This window comes from Sphaerodactylus townsendi, linkage group LG03 (genome assembly GCF_021028975.2).
Source record: "Sphaerodactylus townsendi isolate TG3544 linkage group LG03, MPM_Stown_v2.3, whole genome shotgun sequence".
In the NCBI taxonomy this organism is placed as follows: domain Eukaryota; kingdom Metazoa; phylum Chordata; class Lepidosauria; order Squamata; family Sphaerodactylidae; genus Sphaerodactylus; species Sphaerodactylus townsendi.
Window position 1 is genome coordinate 5084209 of NC_059427.1, and position 19442 is coordinate 5103650.

The window sequence follows — 19442 nt, forward strand, 5'->3', positions numbered from 1 at the left end:
AGGGGCTTATCTGTTGAACCAGATGCATTTCTACATTCCTGCTGGGTGACCTTGGGCTAGTCACAGTTCTCTCAGGACTCTCTCAGCCCCACCTACCTCACAAGGTGTCTGTTGTGGAGAGAGGAAGGGAAAGGAGCTTGTAAGCCACCTTGAGTCTCCTTACAGGAGAGAAAGGTGGGATATAAAGCCAAACTACTCCTCCTCTCCTCCTCCTCCTCCTCCACCACCACCACCTCCTGGCCTTGACCTGAATTGTCCAAGATACCCTGATCTCAACTCAGATGCTGAGCAGGGTACAGGGCTAACTTTGATCAAGGTTGATAAACACTACCTTCATATATAAAAATAAATTCCAAATATCTTTGGAGGTTTTTAAAGAGAGGCTGGATGAATATATGTCAGGAGTGTTTTGATTGTGTAGTTCCTGCACAGCAGGGTGTTGGACTTGATGGCCCTTGTGGTCTCTTTCAACTCTATGGCCGTTTCCGCACGGCCAAAAGCAGCGACGCGATGACGTCGCAAATTGCGACGCATCCCAAAAAAAGCGTTCACACAGACAGGCGGAGCTGCGGGCGTCCGCAGCCCCGCAGAAATGTGACGGTTCGCACTGAAGCGCTGCGGAAGCGGCGTCTCGCGACGTTGCGCCCTCTGGCGGCCGCAGGCCTGACGTCATGCCCACGCAGCAGTGCGATGGACAACGTGACTGCCCTGATGTCCTGCCCGTCCCCCATCTGTCAGTGCCTCCCCTCCCAGCTACTGTCAGTCCCAGTGCATGGGTCTGGGAAAGGTGCTTGGCCATGCAGGGAAAGCACCAGGGACAAACGTGTGTGTGTGTGGGGGGAAAAGGTGACCCAGCTTGGCCGTCTGGCAGTCGCCATTTTGAAGACGGCTCCCTTGCGGCTGTTCGCACGAGTGCGGCGTCGATGCGTCACAGGGGGAAAAAGAGTGGTTTAAAGCGTTTTCTGATCTGGCGTCTTGGCGGTTTAAATTTCGCGGCGAATGCGCTGCCCTTCGCAGCGTCGCGAAGCAGCTCGCTATAGCGAGTTCTTTTACCGCTTCCAGCGTCATAATTGCGCCGATAAAGGCTTGGCCTACGATTTTATGAAATGCATGACTCAATATTTCCCATTCTTTAAAAAAAAAGAAAAGGAAAATTCATCCCTGCATGCAGAGCCAAACTGCACAAGATGCTGTCCCCAGGTTTGCCCTGAGGACACACCTCCATTTTATAGAGTCACAGAGAGCACCTTTTAAAAGCACAGTGGGGAAGGTCTCTAACCTCTCATCTGCAGTTTTTCTCTGACTCAATGGCCCTGGAGGAGACAAGTTAGCACAGAATGCCCTCCAGTACCATTTGTGTTCAGAAAAAAAGTGCAAGGGAAAGGCAGGAATCTTGCCTCCTGCTGTGCTGTGATGATCCTAACCAAAATTGGGCTGCCTATAGCACTCTTAAAATCCCTGACTACAAAATGGAGGTGTATCCTGAGGCTGCCCTTCCCATCAGGTAATGTCACATTAAAACATTTTTCTAGACAGACTATGTTTGTGGGGGTTTTATGCCTTCTCCAGTCATCTATACTTTATCCCCACAAGCTGGGTACTCATTTTACTGACCTCAGGAAGATGGAAGGCTGAGTCAGCCTTGTGCCAGATACCTGAAACAGACTTCTGTCAGGCTCGAACTCAGGTTGTGAGCAGAGCTTGGACTCCAATACTGCAGCTTACCACTCTATGCTACTGGCCTCCACTGAGAGGGTGTTAACCTTCATTAATGGGGACTTGCTTTCTGAGGCTATTCATTTTACAGAACGGAGAAAACATTAAGCTCTTCCCACAATCTCAGTCCAGCTTTAGAAAAGACGGGAGGAAACATAGAACACAAAAAGTCATGCAGCCTTTGGATTCTATAGTAATTACATGTCTGGAGTCTGGCTTTTCAAATATATATGTATATATCCTGCCTCCTTAAAATTTCTGCTGATTACTTGTTAGTTTTGAAGATTTTCTTCCTGCATAAAATTGCAGGTAAAATATAATTACATAACTGGCTCCATACCAGTGAGCAGGGTGGAGAATTACTACTGCCTGTGATTGAGAAGAATGAATCAGAAGACAATGTGAGGAAAAACACTTCCAACATTTTTGCAACCTTTCCCTTCTGCTGTGCTGGAGTGCCTCCACTAGCCACAGTTCAAATGGGGGGTAGGAAGCAGCAGCAGCCAAGCTCCCAACTCCATTGCATAAGAGGCTATGTCCAGACTTCTGAAATTACTGTGCAAAGAGTTAACTACAGTTGTTTGGCAGTAGAGAAAGGCAATAGGGTCTTGAGCATATCCACAAAGCCACCGAGAGCATATTTATTTCCATGAAGGTTGGAAATTCCCAGAGATTTGGAGAGTGAGGGGTTTTGAGAAGAGAGGGATCTCAGAGGATATAATACCAGAGTTTCCTCTCTGTGAAGAAGAGTTCAGAGTTATATTCCACCTTTCTCCACTGTAAGGAGTCTCCCCCATAAGAAGTCTCAAAGCGGCTTACAAACTCCTTCCCTTCCTCTCCCTTTCCTTTCCTCCCCCACAGCGACACCTTGTGAGGTAGAAGAACAGTTTAGATTTATACCCTGCCTTTCTCTCCTGCAAGGAGTCTCAAAGCAGTTTACAAACTCCTTCCCTTCCTCTCTCCACAAACAGACACCTTATGAGGTAGGTGGGGCTGAGAGTTTGGAGAGAACTGTCACTAGGCCAAGGTCACCCAGCAGGCTTCATGTGCAGGAGTGGGGAAACAAATCCAGTTCACCGGATGAAAGTCTGCCACTCGCGTTTAGGAGTGGGGATTCAAACCTGATTCTCCAGATTAGAGTCCATCACTCTTAACCACTACATCACACTGGCTCTCAACCAGCTGATATTTGCTCGAAGGGAATTGAGCTCTGCAGTATGGAGACGAATGGTCATTCTAGAAAATTGCATGCCCACCTGGAAGTTGGCAACCCTAACTTGGCCTCAAATCCATTGCATGATCAGCGGATATTTCACCATTCAGACTTCTGAAATGATTGTGCAAAGGGTGGTGACTAGCCCATGGCTTAAATTCAGGAACACAGCTTAGATGCTTGTATTGTGGTGGCAGCAGCTGCCAAAGCAACATTTAAAACGCTCTGCACAGCCAATCAAATCTCCAGTAGGCAATCAGAAGGGCAAAAGCCCTACCTGGCCCAACCCAGTTCCTACAAACCCTTGACAGGCACTGGAAAAGGTGTTGCGGCCGGAGATCCATGATCCAGTAGATCCAGGTTTCCTTCTCCCTATTCCCACTGGAAGTTGCTGGCTGACCTTAGGCCAGTCAGCCTAGCAACCTCACAGGGTTGTTGTGAGCATAAAATGGGGGAGACTGCTGCAAGCCATTTTGGGACTCCATTGAGGAGAAAAGTGGGGCTACAAACATAGTAAATAAAGAAGTAAAAGCTGCACAGGACCTCTGGGTTTCGGGCTGTTGGTGCTAGTGGCTGCTTTCATTCTCTCCCAGCCACTAGCTCGCCTGCTCCACCCTATACCCCCAGCGTGGTAGGGAATTGCATCTCAAGAGTATGTGGGGCAGAATGTATGTGGGGCTACCTGCTAACAGTAGCGGAGGGTTGGAGTAAAGGTAGGAGAGGAGATGATTTGCAAGGGTTAAAATGGTAAAGTGACTGAGCCCGAAATGCTAGACAGGCATGGAGGGGGGTGGAAAAAAAAAAGGGGGGGGAGGGAAGCTTGCCCCTAGAAACTGTTTCCTGCCCCTCCCTTTCCCAGGACAAACTCGGCTTTTGTTTCCTTGGTTGGGAGGGAGCCGGTGAGTTGCATGGATGGAGAAAAGGAGCTATGGTGGGGAGGGGGAACTGATGTGCATTCAGATCCAATGCAAGAATTCCCCTCGAATGCATCCTTGCAGGACAGAGGGGGCTCTTCCCCACCCACCCCCAACTCTTGAGGGTGGGGGAGGAGCCGATGAGACGCTCCGGGTCTTGTCCCCTCCCCCCTAGAGATGCCTGCAAGGAGAGCCTTTCATCCTCTCCGTGCAAAGTTTCCAAAAGCAATTTCCCTTCCCATAATACAGTAATGGCACCTTTAGAGGCCCGGGGGGTGGGGGGGGGGCATGGCTTTAAACTGGCAGCTGAAATTGGGGGGGGGGGTTAGAAAATATGTGTGGGGAGGGGGATATCTATTCCTTTATCTGTGTTGGGCTATAGTAATCCACTAAATATTTCGGCCCTATATTTATTTGTTTTATTTAAGTACATTTCTATCCTACCCTATACCTGTAGGACTCAGGGTGGGTTACAACATAAAAGCTGGGACTTGGAGATCTCTTGGCATGGCCCCTGATCCCCAGGCTGCAGCAACAAAATGCCCTGGAAAATGGCTGCTCTAGGGCAGTGGTGGCGAACCTTTGGCACTCCAGATGTTATGGACTACAATTCCCATCAGCCCCTTCCAGCATGGCCAATTGGCCATGCTGGAAGGGGCTGATGGGAATTGTAGTCCATAACATCTGGAGTGCCAAAGGTTCACCACCACGGCTCTAGGGGGTGGGCTTTGGCGTTATCCCTGGCTGAGGACCACAAATATCCAGAAATTTCTCAGCTGGGAATTATGCAAATACACGTCACTGTTAGCATTCAAATGACAGCTAATTTTTTTTTGTAGGACTCCTTGTGGCCTGGTTTTGAATATCCTTATACATAATTCCCTAAGGGGTGGAATGTTCGATGACGAACCTCCAGCCAATGGGCACCCAGGATGCAAGTGAGTCCTGCGTGCTGATTGGTGGGTGACATTCCATCCCACTGTGACATCTCCATCCCCCTGCATGCCCCAAATCTACCATCCCCCTGCCCCAAACAGCAAGCTGGGTTTCAGGACCACCAGCCTTCCCTCTCCCAGGCTCCAAACACCTACCCAACCCACCAGGAGAGCACCTTCCACCGGCCCACCAGTGGCCTTCCCTTCCTCCCCTTCCAGCCCCCAAATAACCCAGCCCACCAAGACAGCACCCTCCTCATCAGGCCAGTCAGCAGCTATCCCATTCCCACACCCCCACTCTCTCCCAGGCCCCAAACATCTATCCAGCCCAGCAGAACTCCCTCCACACTGGGCCTGCCAGCAACCTTCGCTTCTCTCCCTCTCCCAGCCCCAACACATCTCCCACTCCCCCTGCTGCGCTGATACTTCTGCCACCCCCACTACTTTTGCCACCCCTCACCACTTCTCCCATCTACCCACTGCAGAGGCAACAGAGGGGGATGGCAGAAGCAACAGGGAGTGGCAGAAGTGGTGGTGGGGTGGCAAAAGTGGTGGTTGGGGAGGTGGCTGAATGTTCTAAGGGTTATATGCAAGACAGACCCAGGCCCCTTCCGCACATGCAGAATAATGCACTTTCAATCCATTTTCACTGTTGTTTGCAAGTGGATTTTGCTATTCCGCACAGCTGCAAAGTGCAATGAAAGTGGATTGAAAGTGCATTATTCTGTATGTGCAGAAGGGGCCTCATGTTTTCCAGAAGCAACCATCTTGAAAAATATGCACACATTTCAAAGGTATTTGTTTTACTTATAGCAGGGGTTCCCAACCTTTCTGAATCTATAAATACCTTTAGAATTCTCACCAAAGAAGGTTGGCACAGTCACAAAATAGCTGCTATGGGAGGCAGAACCACTCACAAAACGGCTGCTGCTGCTTGCCTTCAGTAACCCAGTGAAGGTCATTGTGCTGTGGTGGCACCTGCTTCCAAAGCAACATTTTAAAATATCTGAAGAAAAGAAGAAGAATTTGCATTTATACCTCTCTTTTCTATCCTGTAAGGAGACTCAAGGTGGCTTACAAACCCCTTTCCCTTCCTCTCCCCTTTCCTTATATTATCCATGCTATATCCTCTTCCAGGGTCTGGTGTGTTTGAGGAGGTGGCCGTATATTTCACCAAAGCAGAGTGGGCTCTGATGGATCCAGACCAAAAGGTTCTACACTGGGAAGTCAGGCTGGAGAGTTTTGTGAGTGGGGCTTCTTCAGGTGAGGCTCCTTTTATTGTTTTGGTTGGTAGATGCTCAAGATGATGAATTCTTTGCTTTCTCTTGTTTATTAAAGCACCATATAGGTTTTGCTCAACAGAAAATTCTGGTCAAAGTTCTCTGCTGTGCCAGTACCAGTCTTGCTCTTGTGTCCTCTTGATTTAGCTTGGCAGCCATTCATGCTCTCTTGCAAAGACTCAGAGTCTATGTGATGGTACCACGCAAGCCCCGTCTCTCAGGACAGCAAAGCAGGTAATGTTGGAGGAGCCAGGAACATCTAAGCAGGCGTTCCCTGCCAGGCTGGGTTGGCCATTGAACACCCATGAACAGGTGGATCTGCCTTATACCGAATGCATCAAGAGCAGTATTATCTATCACTGACTCTTCAGCCTTTCAGACGGAGGTCTTTGACATCACCAGTTGTCAGGTCATTTTAAGTGGAGATGCTCTGAGACTGGGGATTCCATTTAATGCAAGCCATACTGCCGCGTATCTTTACCATCTCCAAATTCTGAACCAACATAGAGCTTTTTCTTGGGCCAGATTTAATGCTGTGTCATCTGCAATTCTCTATGGAAGATATCAAAATGTATCATATTCAGATAGGCATCGCCCTTGCAAGGCGGGGCTGCTATCCAGCATGCTCTCTCTATTGTTCCTTTTATCTGGAAATTCGAACAATGTATCTGAGCCCTATTTTAGTTTTTTTGATTCTGCAAAGTTGCTCCTTCTCTGGAACAATTCCAATCTTGAAATAAGTGAGAAAGTAGCAAAGTTTTTGCAAGATGCTATAAAGTTGTGCCAAGATAAGACTGGGAGATAAGCTGTTGTTTATTTATTCTGTCTGTAATTTGTGATCATGGCTTACCCTTAATTTTGTCAGTAGTTCATTAGTAATTATTGGGTATGTTTTATATGCCAATAAAGGTTTTCTGTCTGTCAAGTGGAGATGCTGGGGATGGAACCTGGGCCCTTCTGCATGCCAAGCAGATATTCTACTGCAGAGCCACAGCCCCTCACTTTCTTTCCATGTGGTGGGACATGGCTGGAGAGGTCACACATTTGCATGTTCCTCTACTGCAGAGACTCAGGGAACAACTTATTTCTAGAATGCTCTGAGGGATCCGAAGCCTACTAGCAGCTCTCTCAATGCACTGGTAGAGGACTGGAATAGCTCACTTTCCAAAGGGTTTTTTCCCCCCCAAGTGATGGGATGGAGAACTAAACGATATTGTTTTGTATAGTTGTTCAGACATTTCATTTAAGACTTAGTTGGTTTTTTACACACAGTGAAAATGTTCCTCCCTGTGACTAATAAGAAACAGACCACTTTGTCTATAAGGACATAAGAGTCTGCTGGATCAGACCAGAGTCCATCTAGTCCAGCTCTCTGCTACTCGCAGTGGCCCACCAGGTGCCTTTGGGAGCTCACATGCAGGCGTTGAAAGCAGTGGCCTGCTGCTGCTGCTGCTGCTGCTCCTGAGCACCTGGTCTGCTCAGGCATTTGCAATCTCAGATCAAAGAGGATCAAGATTGGTAGCCAGTCTGTTTCAATTTTTGACAGCTTGTCTGGTTTCCAGTAAAGGGAAAGGTTGCCAGCCAACAGCTGCCCCCCCCCCCCCCAATTGCATTGTCTATTTGATCAATGGTCCATATCAGGGCATCACGCCAGCTGGGTGACCTTGGGCTAGTCACAGCTTCTCGGAGCTCTCTCAGCCCCACCTACCTCACAGGGGGTTTGTTGTGAGGGGGGAAGGGCAAGGAGATTGTAAGCCCCTTTGAGTCTCCTGCAGGAGAGAAAGGGGGGATATAAATCCAAACTCTTCTTCTTCTTCTTCTTCTTCATCAGTATAGTCCCCTTTGTGGTAGGATTGGTTTCCCTGTACAGTCTGTTAAAGAGTATTGAGATAGAGCTTTTTGTGGGTGTACAGATGCAGGAAATTTTAGATAGCATCTTGGTTTTTAGAATGGAGTTTTATTGTGTTTTTATTATCATGATTTTAATGTTGTATGTTTTTATTGTAACCCTCCCTGAGACTATGGTACAGGGCAGGTAATTAATTTAAATGGAATGGAATGGCGTTCTTTTGTAACCTGGAATTCCACACAAGTGTTTCAGAGGGTAGCCATTTTCTTCTGTAGAACAGCTAGGTTTTAATCCAGGAGCACTTTCGAGACTTGACAAAGGGAGCCCTGATTCTTGAAAACTCATACTCCCAAAATCTTGTTTGTCTCTAAAGTGCTACTGGACTCGAATCTAGCTATTCAACAAAAGATATTTATTAGATTTGTTTTCATAACTTATATCCCCTCCCCACTTTGTACTCATGTCTGGTTTCTCTGATTCAACAGATGTGTGGGAGGGAGAAAATGAAAAGGAAGCCCATCCATTGAAGGAGAAAAGTGAAATGTCTCCAGACTTCAAGGAAAACTGTGGAAATCTGGATGGAAAGAAAGATCAGGAGGAAAGCCAAACAGATAAAGGCAGGAACAAATATCAGGATGACTTCTCTGAAGTTCTACGTCTTCAACCAATATGCAACAGAAAGAGCAAGAATGAATGTCCCGCTTGTGGGAAAAGCTTTGCTACTACGTCAAGCCTGAAAGTACATTGGAATACTCACACAGGAGCAAAACCCTATGTCTGCTCACAGTGTGGAAGGAGATTCAGCCAAAGCTCAACTCTTACTTCCCATGAGCGAACCCACACAGGAGAGAAACCATATAAATGTGTGCAATGTGGGAAAGGTTACAGCCAAAGCGCATACCTTATTTCTCATCAAAGAATCCACACAGGGGAGAAACCATATTCTTGCTCAGATTGTGGCAAAAGTTTCTGCCACAAGTCAAACCTTACAACCCACCAAAGAATCCACACAGGGGAGAAACCATTCACATGCCTGGAGTGTGGAAAAAGCTTCAATCACAGCTCAACGCTTACGTCACATCAAAGACAGCATACGGGAGAGAAGCCATTTAAATGCCTAGAGTGTGGAAAGAGCTTCAATCAGGGTGCACAACTTATTAGCCATAAAAAAAGTCACATGAGGGAAAAACCATTTAAATGCCTCAAGTGTGGGAAGAGTTTCTGTCAGAAAAGAACTCTTGTGGCACATGAAAGAACTCACAGAGGAGAGGAACATTATGAAGTTTTTGAAGAAAGGAGATTGAGTCAGAACCATCAAAGTACCCCCACAGGGGAAAAAGCATATATATGCCTTGAATGTGGAAAAAGCTTCCGTCAAAGCACACACCTTACTGCCCATCGGCGGATTCACACAGGGGAAAAACCTTATATTTGCTCAGACTGTGGAAAAAGTTTCACCCAGAACTCAAACCTTAAAGCACATCAAAGAACCCACACAGGGGAGAAGCCATTTAAATGCCTGGACTGTGGAAAGAGTTTCAATCATAGCACAACACTTACTTTACATCAAAGAGTACACACAGGCGAGAAGCCGTATAAATGCCTAGAATGTGAAAAGAGCTTCACACAGAGGTCACATCTGCTGACACATGAGAAAATTCACACACAAGAAAAACCATTTAAATGTACTGAGTGTGGAAAGAGTTTCAATCGCAATGCAAAACTTATATTCCATCAAAGAATCCACACAGGAGAGAAACCATATCAGTGTTTGGAATGTGGAAAGAGATTTAGTCAGAACACAAACCTTGCATCTCATCAAAAAATCCACAGAGAGGAGAAGGAATTTAAATGCCTGGAGTGTGGGAAAAGCTTCACACAGAGCACATATCTTATCATACATCAAGAAATCCACTCAGGAAAAAAAGCATATAGATGTTTGAAATGTGGAAAGGCTTTCAGTCATAATGCAGGTTTGATGAGACATAAAAGGAATTTTCATAGGGGAGAAACTATCTGAATTCCTCAGATGTGGAAAGTGCTTCACTCAGGTCCCTTCTGCACATGCAGAATAATTCACATTCAACCCACTTTCACAATTGTTTGAAAGTGGATTTTGCTATTCCACACAATAAAATCCAGTTTCAAAGTGCATTGGAAGTGGATTGAAAGGGCATTATTTGCATGTGTGGAAGGGGCCTCGGAGTAGATATCATACTTTCTATCACAGAATTCACATGGGAAAACTATTTTTCTCCATTATGTACATACTTACACTCCTTTAACACAGGGAACCCTTTAACTTTGTTAGTGTGCACCAGTTCTTCCTCCGGCTGTTCTACAGTCAGCTTCCACTATTTTTACTTGACCAGAAAAAAAATGGGGCCAGTATTTTTAAAATATGATTAAGGGTTGATCTAGTTGCAGAATGTAGAAATTGTGTAATTTTCTGAATTATTTATAGTGGCAGTCTTCCTATGCTGTTCCTTGGTTGACTGTGTTCCACAGATAATTTCTGTTTGCTTCCTAACCATTTATACAGTACATGTCTGGGGTGAATTCAGGCTCTTAAAATTGTTTTAATATTTTCTTTTGTCAGTCCCCACAACGGTCAGAGTTGGCTAATTAGGAGCAAATAAATAATGGAATAAATGGAAGTCGTTTTCATATCTGGGCAAATTTGTCCATAATTCCTGCACTCTGTGTGTCTGAATGTGTCGTAGACCGGTCCTCAAGAACCAACAGACAATCCAGACACAGTGATTCAGCAAGTGCAGTTGTTTAAAAAATACACAAGGCTAGGAACAGAGACAGTGACCTGCAAACTAAAATACACTGTTGCTGCCACAAGATAGCTCAGCCACAACCTCTCTTTTATAGCCAGCCTTCCATTCCCTAGTGTAATAACCTCTTGCAGCTGGCTTACTTTAGTCTGGTTCCTGTAAGGACTTAGCATCTAACAGCCCCATGGCTGTTAATCTGCTACTGTGTCTCCTCTGCTGTAGCCTAGCACGCAGTGTCCTCCTGCATTGCTCCTGGGGCTTGAGATGGGGGGTGGGTGGGGTGGCAGGGTCCTCTCTGGCTTAGTATCAAGAGGCTGAAGAGTCTCAGAGCTAGACCCTGGCTGGGGAATCTCAGAGCTTGGACCTGGCTGTGGATCCCAGCCTGAATGCTCTGCCTGAGCCTCTGGACCTGGTCCTGCAGGAACTACTGACTGCTCAGACTCTGCATCTACAGGTAGTTCCTGGGAGTCTGGAACCAAAACTGTCACCTCATTGAATCTTCCTCCCAGGGTCCCCTGCTAGACCAGGCTGAGCCATAACAGAATGCCTGCATAGAGTTCTTAGGTGGTCAAGAGATGGAACTGCTGCATATGAAAGCAGGGTTCAAGGAAACCGGGCCAATGCGGGGTGGGGTGGTGGTGGGGAGAGGAAATCACTATTTTAAAATATTTTAAGAAGAGGAGTTTGGATTTATACCCCACCTTTCTCTCCTGTAAGGAGACTCCAGGCAGCTTGCAAACTCCTTTCCCTTCCTTTCCCCACAAAAGACATCTTGTGAGGTAGGTGGGGCTGAGAGAGTTATGAGAGAACTGTGACTAGCCTGAGGTCACCCAGCAGGAATCTAGGACAACAAATCTGGTTCACCAGATAAGAGTCCTCTGCTCATGTGAAGGAGTGGGGAATCGAACACAGTTTTCCACATAAGAGTCCACTGATCTTAACCACTACCATGCTACCTCCAAACAAAAAAATCTAAAAGCAGCTGAAACACACAGTTTGCTAAGCAAACTGATATATTTATTTATGTTTATAGTCTACCTTTCTCACAGAAACTCAAGGTTAACTATAATTTGATGTATTCATTGTGATGAGACTTCTAATAAGATATGCAATAAAGTTAGGGTTATTTGCAGTTATTAAGAACAGTGGGGAAGTATTAGACATGATGCATCAAACAATGCAGAAAGTGGTTTTACAAAAGTTGGGAATGAAACAGTGAGAAATGGATGATGCAGCAAAAATATATCTTGAAATACCTTGGTACTGTCCAAAGTTCTGTTCCTTTAATCAGAGCCCCTTCCTGAGCCATTCCATTATAACATTTAGTTATGTTATTTCTGACTGGATTACACTGGTGTTACTATCTCCAGGTTGAGAAATACTTGGAGATTTTGGGGGCAGAGGCTGAAGAGGGCGTGGTTTGGGAAATGGAGGGGGAACTTCAAGTGGAGTATAATGTCATAGAATCCACCTTCCAAAGTGGCCATTTCCTCCAGGTGAACCGATCTCTGTCATCTTAAAATCAGTTGTAATCCCAGGAGATCTCCAGCCACATCTGGAGTACATTGTTTGTTTTCCTGCTTGTTGTGGTACATAAAATCCTAGTACGATTTTTTTTGCATTGTTTTCACACATCGTGGTAATACATATGCTTTGGTTTCAGTTCCAATTTCAGATTTCTGTCTGGTTTCAGAATTCTACCACCCAAATTTGATTGCATTGCTGTACTGGATGTCCCATCCTGTATTGATTTCCTTTATAATCTAGGGTAGCTAATCTCCAGATGTGGGGCTGGAGATCTCCTGGGATTGCAACAACAGGGTACTCGATAACCCCCTTTTAATTAATTATTTGGTTTTTTAATGTGTATCCTGTCCTATACAGAGGTTTCAGGGCAGCTTACAAAATTTAGATAACCATAACATCAGCTCCTTCTCTTTTTATAGTGCTTCTCATCTGTGATGATCAAGGACAGATCATACGTCTAGAACAAACTTGCCAAGGCAGGAAAAGAAGTGGGAAGGGCTGTGGTGGAAGAAAGGGCCATAACAGGGTACACTAGGGACTAATAGATAGACTATGGCAAAGAGAGACGGTGTAACTCCCCTAGAGGAGGTGTCCCAAGCCCGACTTATTGCATAAGTGAATTGGTAAGTGCCTTCCTTAAGCCAAAGCCTTATTGATCCCAGAGCTACAAATGGGTGAGGATATATAACTGCTAAGGAGGCAGGGACGTAGCTTAATAAAATGGTTCCCTGGGCTTACCTGGGCACCATGGCCCCCAGCTGCCCCAAAACTTCCTCCTCCCCCCGGGGAGTTTGAAGTGGGGCTTGCTTCACCCCCAATCTCCATGTGGAGGTCGGGAGTGGGGTGAGCAGACTTGTCCCCATCCCCAGTGGATCTGGGGACAGCAAGGGCCTGTTTGAGCCTCACTGGGGTGCTCTCAAGTCTCTAGCTTTATACTGTTGTGCCTGCCCCCCAACTTTTACCTCCAGTCAAGTGGAACTTGGGGGTGCAGACCCAACAGCATAAAGCTAGAGGCTTGAGAGAACCCTGGTCAGTTTGAGGCCTGGTCAGGCTCAAATGGGCCCTTGCTGCCCCTCAGCTCCACATGGGGGTCACGGACTGAGCCACCTCACTGCCAACCTCCACATGGACACGTGCTTTGATTGTGTGTCCCTGCATAGCAGGGGGTTGGACTTGATGGCCCTTGGGAGTCTCTTTGAGCTCTATGATTCTATGACATGGGAGGGGTGAGTGTGGCTGGTTCCACTCCTGATCCCCATGTGAAGTGCTGCCCATGGCTCAAGCCCCACCATGCCCCCTAGCTACGCCACTGTAAGGAGGTTTTCCACCTATGATTTACAGGTGTTGTTCTTTCGGAAAGCCACAGGAAACCTGAATTCAAGTGAAGTTTAACTTTTTTATTAAAGAACAAAAACAATAAAAGGTACACACGTAGAGGCCAGGTGAGCAACCTAGGGGGCAGGAGAACACCCAATAAGTAACAGTCTGAGAAGTCTTTGAAGAAATTACGATTAAAAAGCAAGTCTGTAATAGAAAGAATGGATAATCTGTCAGTAAGGAATGTATTCAGAAAACTAGTCCTAAAGGAGAAACCCTGGAGGGAGCAACAATTTTCCTCCAAAAATTTTCCTGAGCATGAAGGATGGGACTTACCATAGCTTGTTTTCTGATTGGCTCTCACACCTCTCAGCAGCCATCCTATTGGCTGTCCCATGTGCTTGTTTGTGTCTGCTGGAATTAGAGTGGTTGCATTCATGACAATCTAGGGTTGCCATCCTCCAGGTGGGGCCCAGAGTTATCCTGGAATTACACCAAAGAAATCCTGGATTGCTATACAGAGGCAGGTAATGGCAAACCACCACCTCTGTTCATCTCTTGCCTTGAAAACCCTACAGGATCCTGAGTCAGATGTAATTACAGAGATTTAATCTTCAAGTTACACTCCTGGCTGCCACAAATGCACAAATCCTCATGGTGTGGACGATAAATACTCCTCTCCCCACACAAGCAACAAGCATAAGAATATCAGATTCAGATGGACAAATCCAGATCACTGAATCCAGAGCAAGAGGAACATCCTCCTCCCCTGTTTTTTTAAACGAACAATTATTTACAGAGATGTTTTACAGATCCACTTCCTTTCCATTTCATTAAATTATTGTTTAATTGTTAATAGCTGGACTATGAATGAAAAATAAATAAGCATTATGTACAGTACACTTTTATTTTTGCAGTCATAATGATTTATAATAGAAAAGTAATAACATTTCCCCACTTTATGGCAAGGCACTGTATAATTTATACAGTAATTATTCCAAAATGTCCAAATGCTTTACAAATTGTTCTGCAGATATTGCTAAACTATTTAGAATGTTCCGGAGGGAGGGAGAGACAGAACATGTGAATAAATTCCAGTCTATATTTTGCCAATCTAAATATTTTTATTGGCAGTAAAGAAATAACTCATAAACACCCTTTTAAAAAGCCATACACATTCCTTCACGTCAAGTCAGATATTTCACAGACCTGCCCTTCGCCTGAACTCCCATAATGTAACTGCGAACGCAAAGTCACTTCTCAGATTAATTGTTGCAGAGTAAAGCAAAAGTAAGCACATTACAATAATAATCACCGTTATACCGAATGCGCAAAGCAGCTAAAACAAATGCAAATAAATAAAATGACTAAAGATTATCCTCCCTTCCTTTTTCTTTTCTTTTCTTTTGCAATTATGCTTTCTGGTGAAAGTCACGCTAAGGAAATGAATGCAATGCAATTTAAAATAAATGCAAATAAATAAAATGACTAAAGATTATCCTCCATTCCTTTTTCTTTTCTTTTCTTTTGCAATTATACTTTCTGGTGAAAGTCACGCTAAGGAAATGAATGCAATGCAATTTAAAATAAATGCAAATACATAAAAGCAGTAAATCCCACCCCACCCCCCATATGATTAAGGGGGAAGGGAAGCCGCCTTCTTTAAAAGAAGAACTCTTTAACCCCCCTGCCCTGCAAAAATTGCACTCTGACTTTCTAGTGACAGTCACGCTAGGGGTTAAGAGAGAGAGCGTGCAATCTCCTAGAAAGGCACCGAAGCAGAAGGAGGTCATTTCCTGTCCCCTTTTCTTTCCTTCCCCCCACCTCCCCTTCCGTGGGAAAGTGACCTTTGACTTTCCCACTCGCGGCGCCAGCGGACCAAGCGCAGCCTGGTGAGTTGGAGCAGCGCTGGGAGGGGCAAGGCAGGGCGGGGGGCGATGCAAGGGGTGGGGAAGGGGAAGCGACCCCCGCCTTGCAACTGAGCTGACCGGGGGAGGGCGGCGCGGAAATGGCCTTTATTACCTATTTTTTGCACGCTTTGACTCCACCCCCACTGCACACGCCCTGCCAGATCTGTTAGGAGCGAGTGGCTGGGTGGGGATCTTTAAAGAACATCATTCATGGACGAGCAGGGATGCATTTTGATGCACTTGAGCCCTTCGGGGATAGGCGGCCTATAAGTTTAATAAAATAAAAATAAAATAAAATAAATTTGTTGATTTTTTTTTTTTTTGCAGGAGAGAAAACAAAGCTATTGTTCCCCGGCCCCCACCCCCTGGGATTGTGTGCAATGTCTTTGCTCTTCTTTGCAGTGCTCCGGAGGTTTATTTCTGCTTTTAAGCCATGCCTTGTGAATTAGGCTGGGAATGGAGGCGAAGCTTGCACCCTCCCTACGCCTGCCCACCTCCACCCCACCTTACCTCCCACACATACAAAAAACCGACCCCCTGTGCCACTGATCCAACTGAGTCTCCTATGGAAAATCCATTAATTTCTGGCTGTCGTGGGTATTCTGGGCTGCGTGGCTGTGGTCTGGTAGTTTTCGCTCCTATCGTTTTGCCCGCATCTATGGCTGGCATCTCCAGAGGCACATCACAGCGAGGTGTGTGTCTCTCTGTGGCCAACACATGTTGTTTAGCAGATAACTATTATGCACATGCCACAAAAGAACTCTTAAGAGGTAGATGAGTCAGAATTTCCTTTGTGGGAGTCCCGTCTGATTTTATCTCAGCAAACTGTGGTCCGGAAGTTTTAGCTCCTGATGTTTCACCCGTATCTATGATTGGCATCTTTGGAGGCGTGTCACGGAAAGATATGTTTCTGTCACTCAGTGGGAACTGGTTGTGTGATTGGGTATATGTCCATATGGGGTATATGATAGCATGTATATCCACCACATGGGGCTGGGGGGGAGGGGGGCCTGGGGTGAAAGCCTTTGACAATACATTCATTTCTTTAGTTTATTAGTAACCTGCCTTTCTTGCTAAAACTCAAGATGGATATGCTCCAGATTAGATGGTTTCTGTGTGTATGCAAAGTGCTGTCAAGTCACAGTCGACATATGGCGACCTGGTAGGGTTTTCAAGGCAAGAGACTAACATGCCTTGGTGTCATGCCCCTGGTTTTCCTTGGTGGTCTCCCATCTGAATACTAACCAGGGATGAGCCTGCTTAGCTTCAGAGATCTGACAAGGTCAGGGTAGTCTCAGTCATCCAGGTCAAGGCAATGTTTACAGGTACAAACAGGAATTCACTGACTAACAACTAGTTTGGATCCTTTCACACACAGTGGAGTCCACCCACGCCAGCCTGCCTTTTCCCAAGAGTCAGACTGGGTGGCACAAAGTCTGTGTATCTCCACTGATGGATCGCACAACAAGTACTTTGTCCTCCTCCCAGAGACGGAGCTTAACCACTCTGCCACTCTACCAAGCACATCTACCCTTCCGTCTCCGATCTCCCTGAGGCAGACCATGTGCTTTCCTCAACATCCTGTCCCCCTCAAAACTAAAATGACTAAACTGAAGCTATCGTATTATGAGAGGACAGAAGTCACTAGAAAAGACAATGCTAGGAAAAGTTGGAAAGTAGCAGGAAAAAGGAAGACCTGAAATATGATGGATTGACTCTATGAAGGAAGCCATGGTTCTCAGTATGCAAGACTCAAATAAGACTGTGAATGATAGGACATTTTGGAGGACATTAATTCATAGGGTCTCCATTAGTCAGAAGTGACTCGACAGCACTTCACACATGCACACACACACACTGAAAGGTGACTAGATGCTGCAGCCGCACTCTCACGGATTCAGGGATGAAACAGCTGAGTGGCTGTTTTTCCCTTCAAAGGCAGGACAGCTTCCTGTCTGTCACAGAGAATATTTGATGGATTTCTTGAAACTGTCCATTGAGAGAACCTTTCATACTCTGGGTCTCCAACTCTGGGTTTGGAAATAGCTCAAGTTTTGAGGGTGAATCCTGAGGAGGGAGGGAAATAATGCCATAGAGTCTACCCTCGAAAGCCGCTATTTTCTCCAGGGGTGCTTATCTCTGCCCCTGGATATCGGTTCTGATTCTAGGAGGCCCGAGCAGAAGACACATTACAGAATCGGGGATCCGTACAAAGAAGTTATATTCACAAAACAATGTGCTATACAGAACAATATGAATAATTGTGAAAACTACATCTTTGTTAGCCTAAAGACTGATTTTAATATATACATTCACACCTCTATGAAAGAAAATATTAACTAATGTGCATAATCAAACTCTCTACATTTATTCAGTATTCTACACCACATGCATGTTCATACTCCCCAAACCATTTGGGGAAAACCTCATCTAGGACCATAAAACCTATTAAAACCTACTAAAATTCACAGGTCTCATTCAAATTAATGTATAGTACTAGAATTAATTCATATTACCAAAATTCAAATTACCAGAAGGAGGAAACCATCTTGTCACCAAAACCACCTCTTCTTTAGAGAAGTGAGGACTATGGGAGGACATGATAGAAGTTTGCAAAATTATGGGGGAGGGGCTGTGGCTCAAAAGACCTCCTATGAGGTCCCAGGTTCCATCCCGAGTTTCTCCAGTTAAAATGATCAGGTAGTCAGTGATGAGAAAGATCTGTGAGACTACAGAACATTGCTGTCAGTCTGAGTAGACAATAGAAGAAGAAGAATTTGCCTTCTTTTCTCAACCATAGTAGTCTGAAAGTGGCTTACAAACTCCTTTCCTTTCCCCTCCTCACAACAGACAACCTTGTGGTGACTTCTGCTGCTGAGGCAACATTATTTTAACCTGTACAGACAAACACATCTCTAGCGGCCCGTCAGCTGCTCTGCTGGATCAGAGCATCATCTACTTTCTAAAGACATGTGGCGGGCATTAAGAAAGGTGTTGTGACTGCCATGGTGCCCATGGGCACTGTGTTGGGGATCCCTAACCTATTGGGATTCTATGTCCCATTGCCATGTAGGATCCAAAACCCTAGGGAAAATAACAGAGAAAAAAACTCCTCTATAGGACCACCTGGGAAGGCAGGGCTGGAGACAGGCTGTTGTCCCTCTATCAAAATGCTTGCGTGTGAGAATCTAGACTGGCCACCTGCCCGAGGACATCAGGAATGCTTCTGCTCTTCTGGCTTTCCACAAACTATGCAAAAGTTGAACTGTTCAAGAGGGATTTTCTGCTATGGTGATAGGGTGGAACTGTTCTAAATGGTCTTACCAACTTGCTTGGATAAATCATTAGGGAACTGTTGTCTGTTCAGGTGTGGTATTCAAGTGTCAATATATCTTTCACGTTGCCACCTTGTAGACTCTGATTGGGTGGAAAGGCAGCATAACTGTGTTTTAAATAATAAAATGTTTTCCTTCCTTTCCTATAGTGAGGGGTCTGGTCGCTTGCTGGGATCATCCACACTGTCTTGTTTTTGTTTTGTTTTTTTAAACCCACGTCGTGATAGAAATTTGCACACATAATGAAGTTTTGGCCTCTCAGGAGATAAGCTGCCTCAGTTGAATGAGTTCTGGATTTAGGAAGGAAGCCAGGCGAGATTATCCAAGGGCACCATTGGAGATCCACTTGTAGTACACAGAGAATATGGCTGAGGAAAATTCAGCAGGCGCTGAAGGTGCCCAAAGCCCTCATGCTGTTGACATTGGGAGCAGAGGGGAATTCTGGGAAGGAACGGTGCAGAAGATCCTGGCGGAAAAAAACATTAGCTTGGAGGTTCAGCGCCAGCGCTTCAGACAGTTCCACTATCAAGGAGTCGAGGGGCCCCGAGAGGTCTGCAGCCAACTCCGCGATCTTTGCCATCAGTGGCTAAAACCAGAAAGGTACACCAAGAAGGAGATGCTGGACCTGGTGATCCTGGAGCAGTTTGTGGCCGTCCTGCCCCC

General features: G+C 45.7%; 3 protein-coding genes across 17 annotated transcripts in view; 2 read left to right on the plus strand and 1 right to left on the minus strand.

Annotated features, from left to right (window-relative positions):
- LOC125428587 (zinc finger protein 883-like) overlaps positions 1 to 19442 on the minus strand; it is a 1608225-nt gene that overhangs the window by 1093424 nt on the left and 495359 nt on the right. The window lies entirely within an intron of this gene.
- LOC125428534 (zinc finger protein 345-like) overlaps positions 1 to 19442 on the plus strand; it is a 770962-nt gene that overhangs the window by 379101 nt on the left and 372419 nt on the right. The window lies entirely within an intron of this gene.
- LOC125428881 (zinc finger protein 493-like) overlaps positions 3814 to 19442 on the plus strand; it is a 41954-nt gene continuing 26325 nt past the window's right edge. The window contains exons 1-4 of the mRNA XM_048489588.1: positions 3814 to 3828; positions 4683 to 4781; positions 5916 to 6041; positions 8393 to 9895. Of these exons, the coding sequence (XP_048345545.1) occupies positions 4745 to 4781; positions 5916 to 6041; positions 8393 to 9895 (1666 nt within the window). The 5' untranslated portion in view covers positions 3814 to 3828; positions 4683 to 4744. The remainder of the gene's footprint in view (positions 3829 to 4682; positions 4782 to 5915; positions 6042 to 8392; positions 9896 to 19442) is intronic.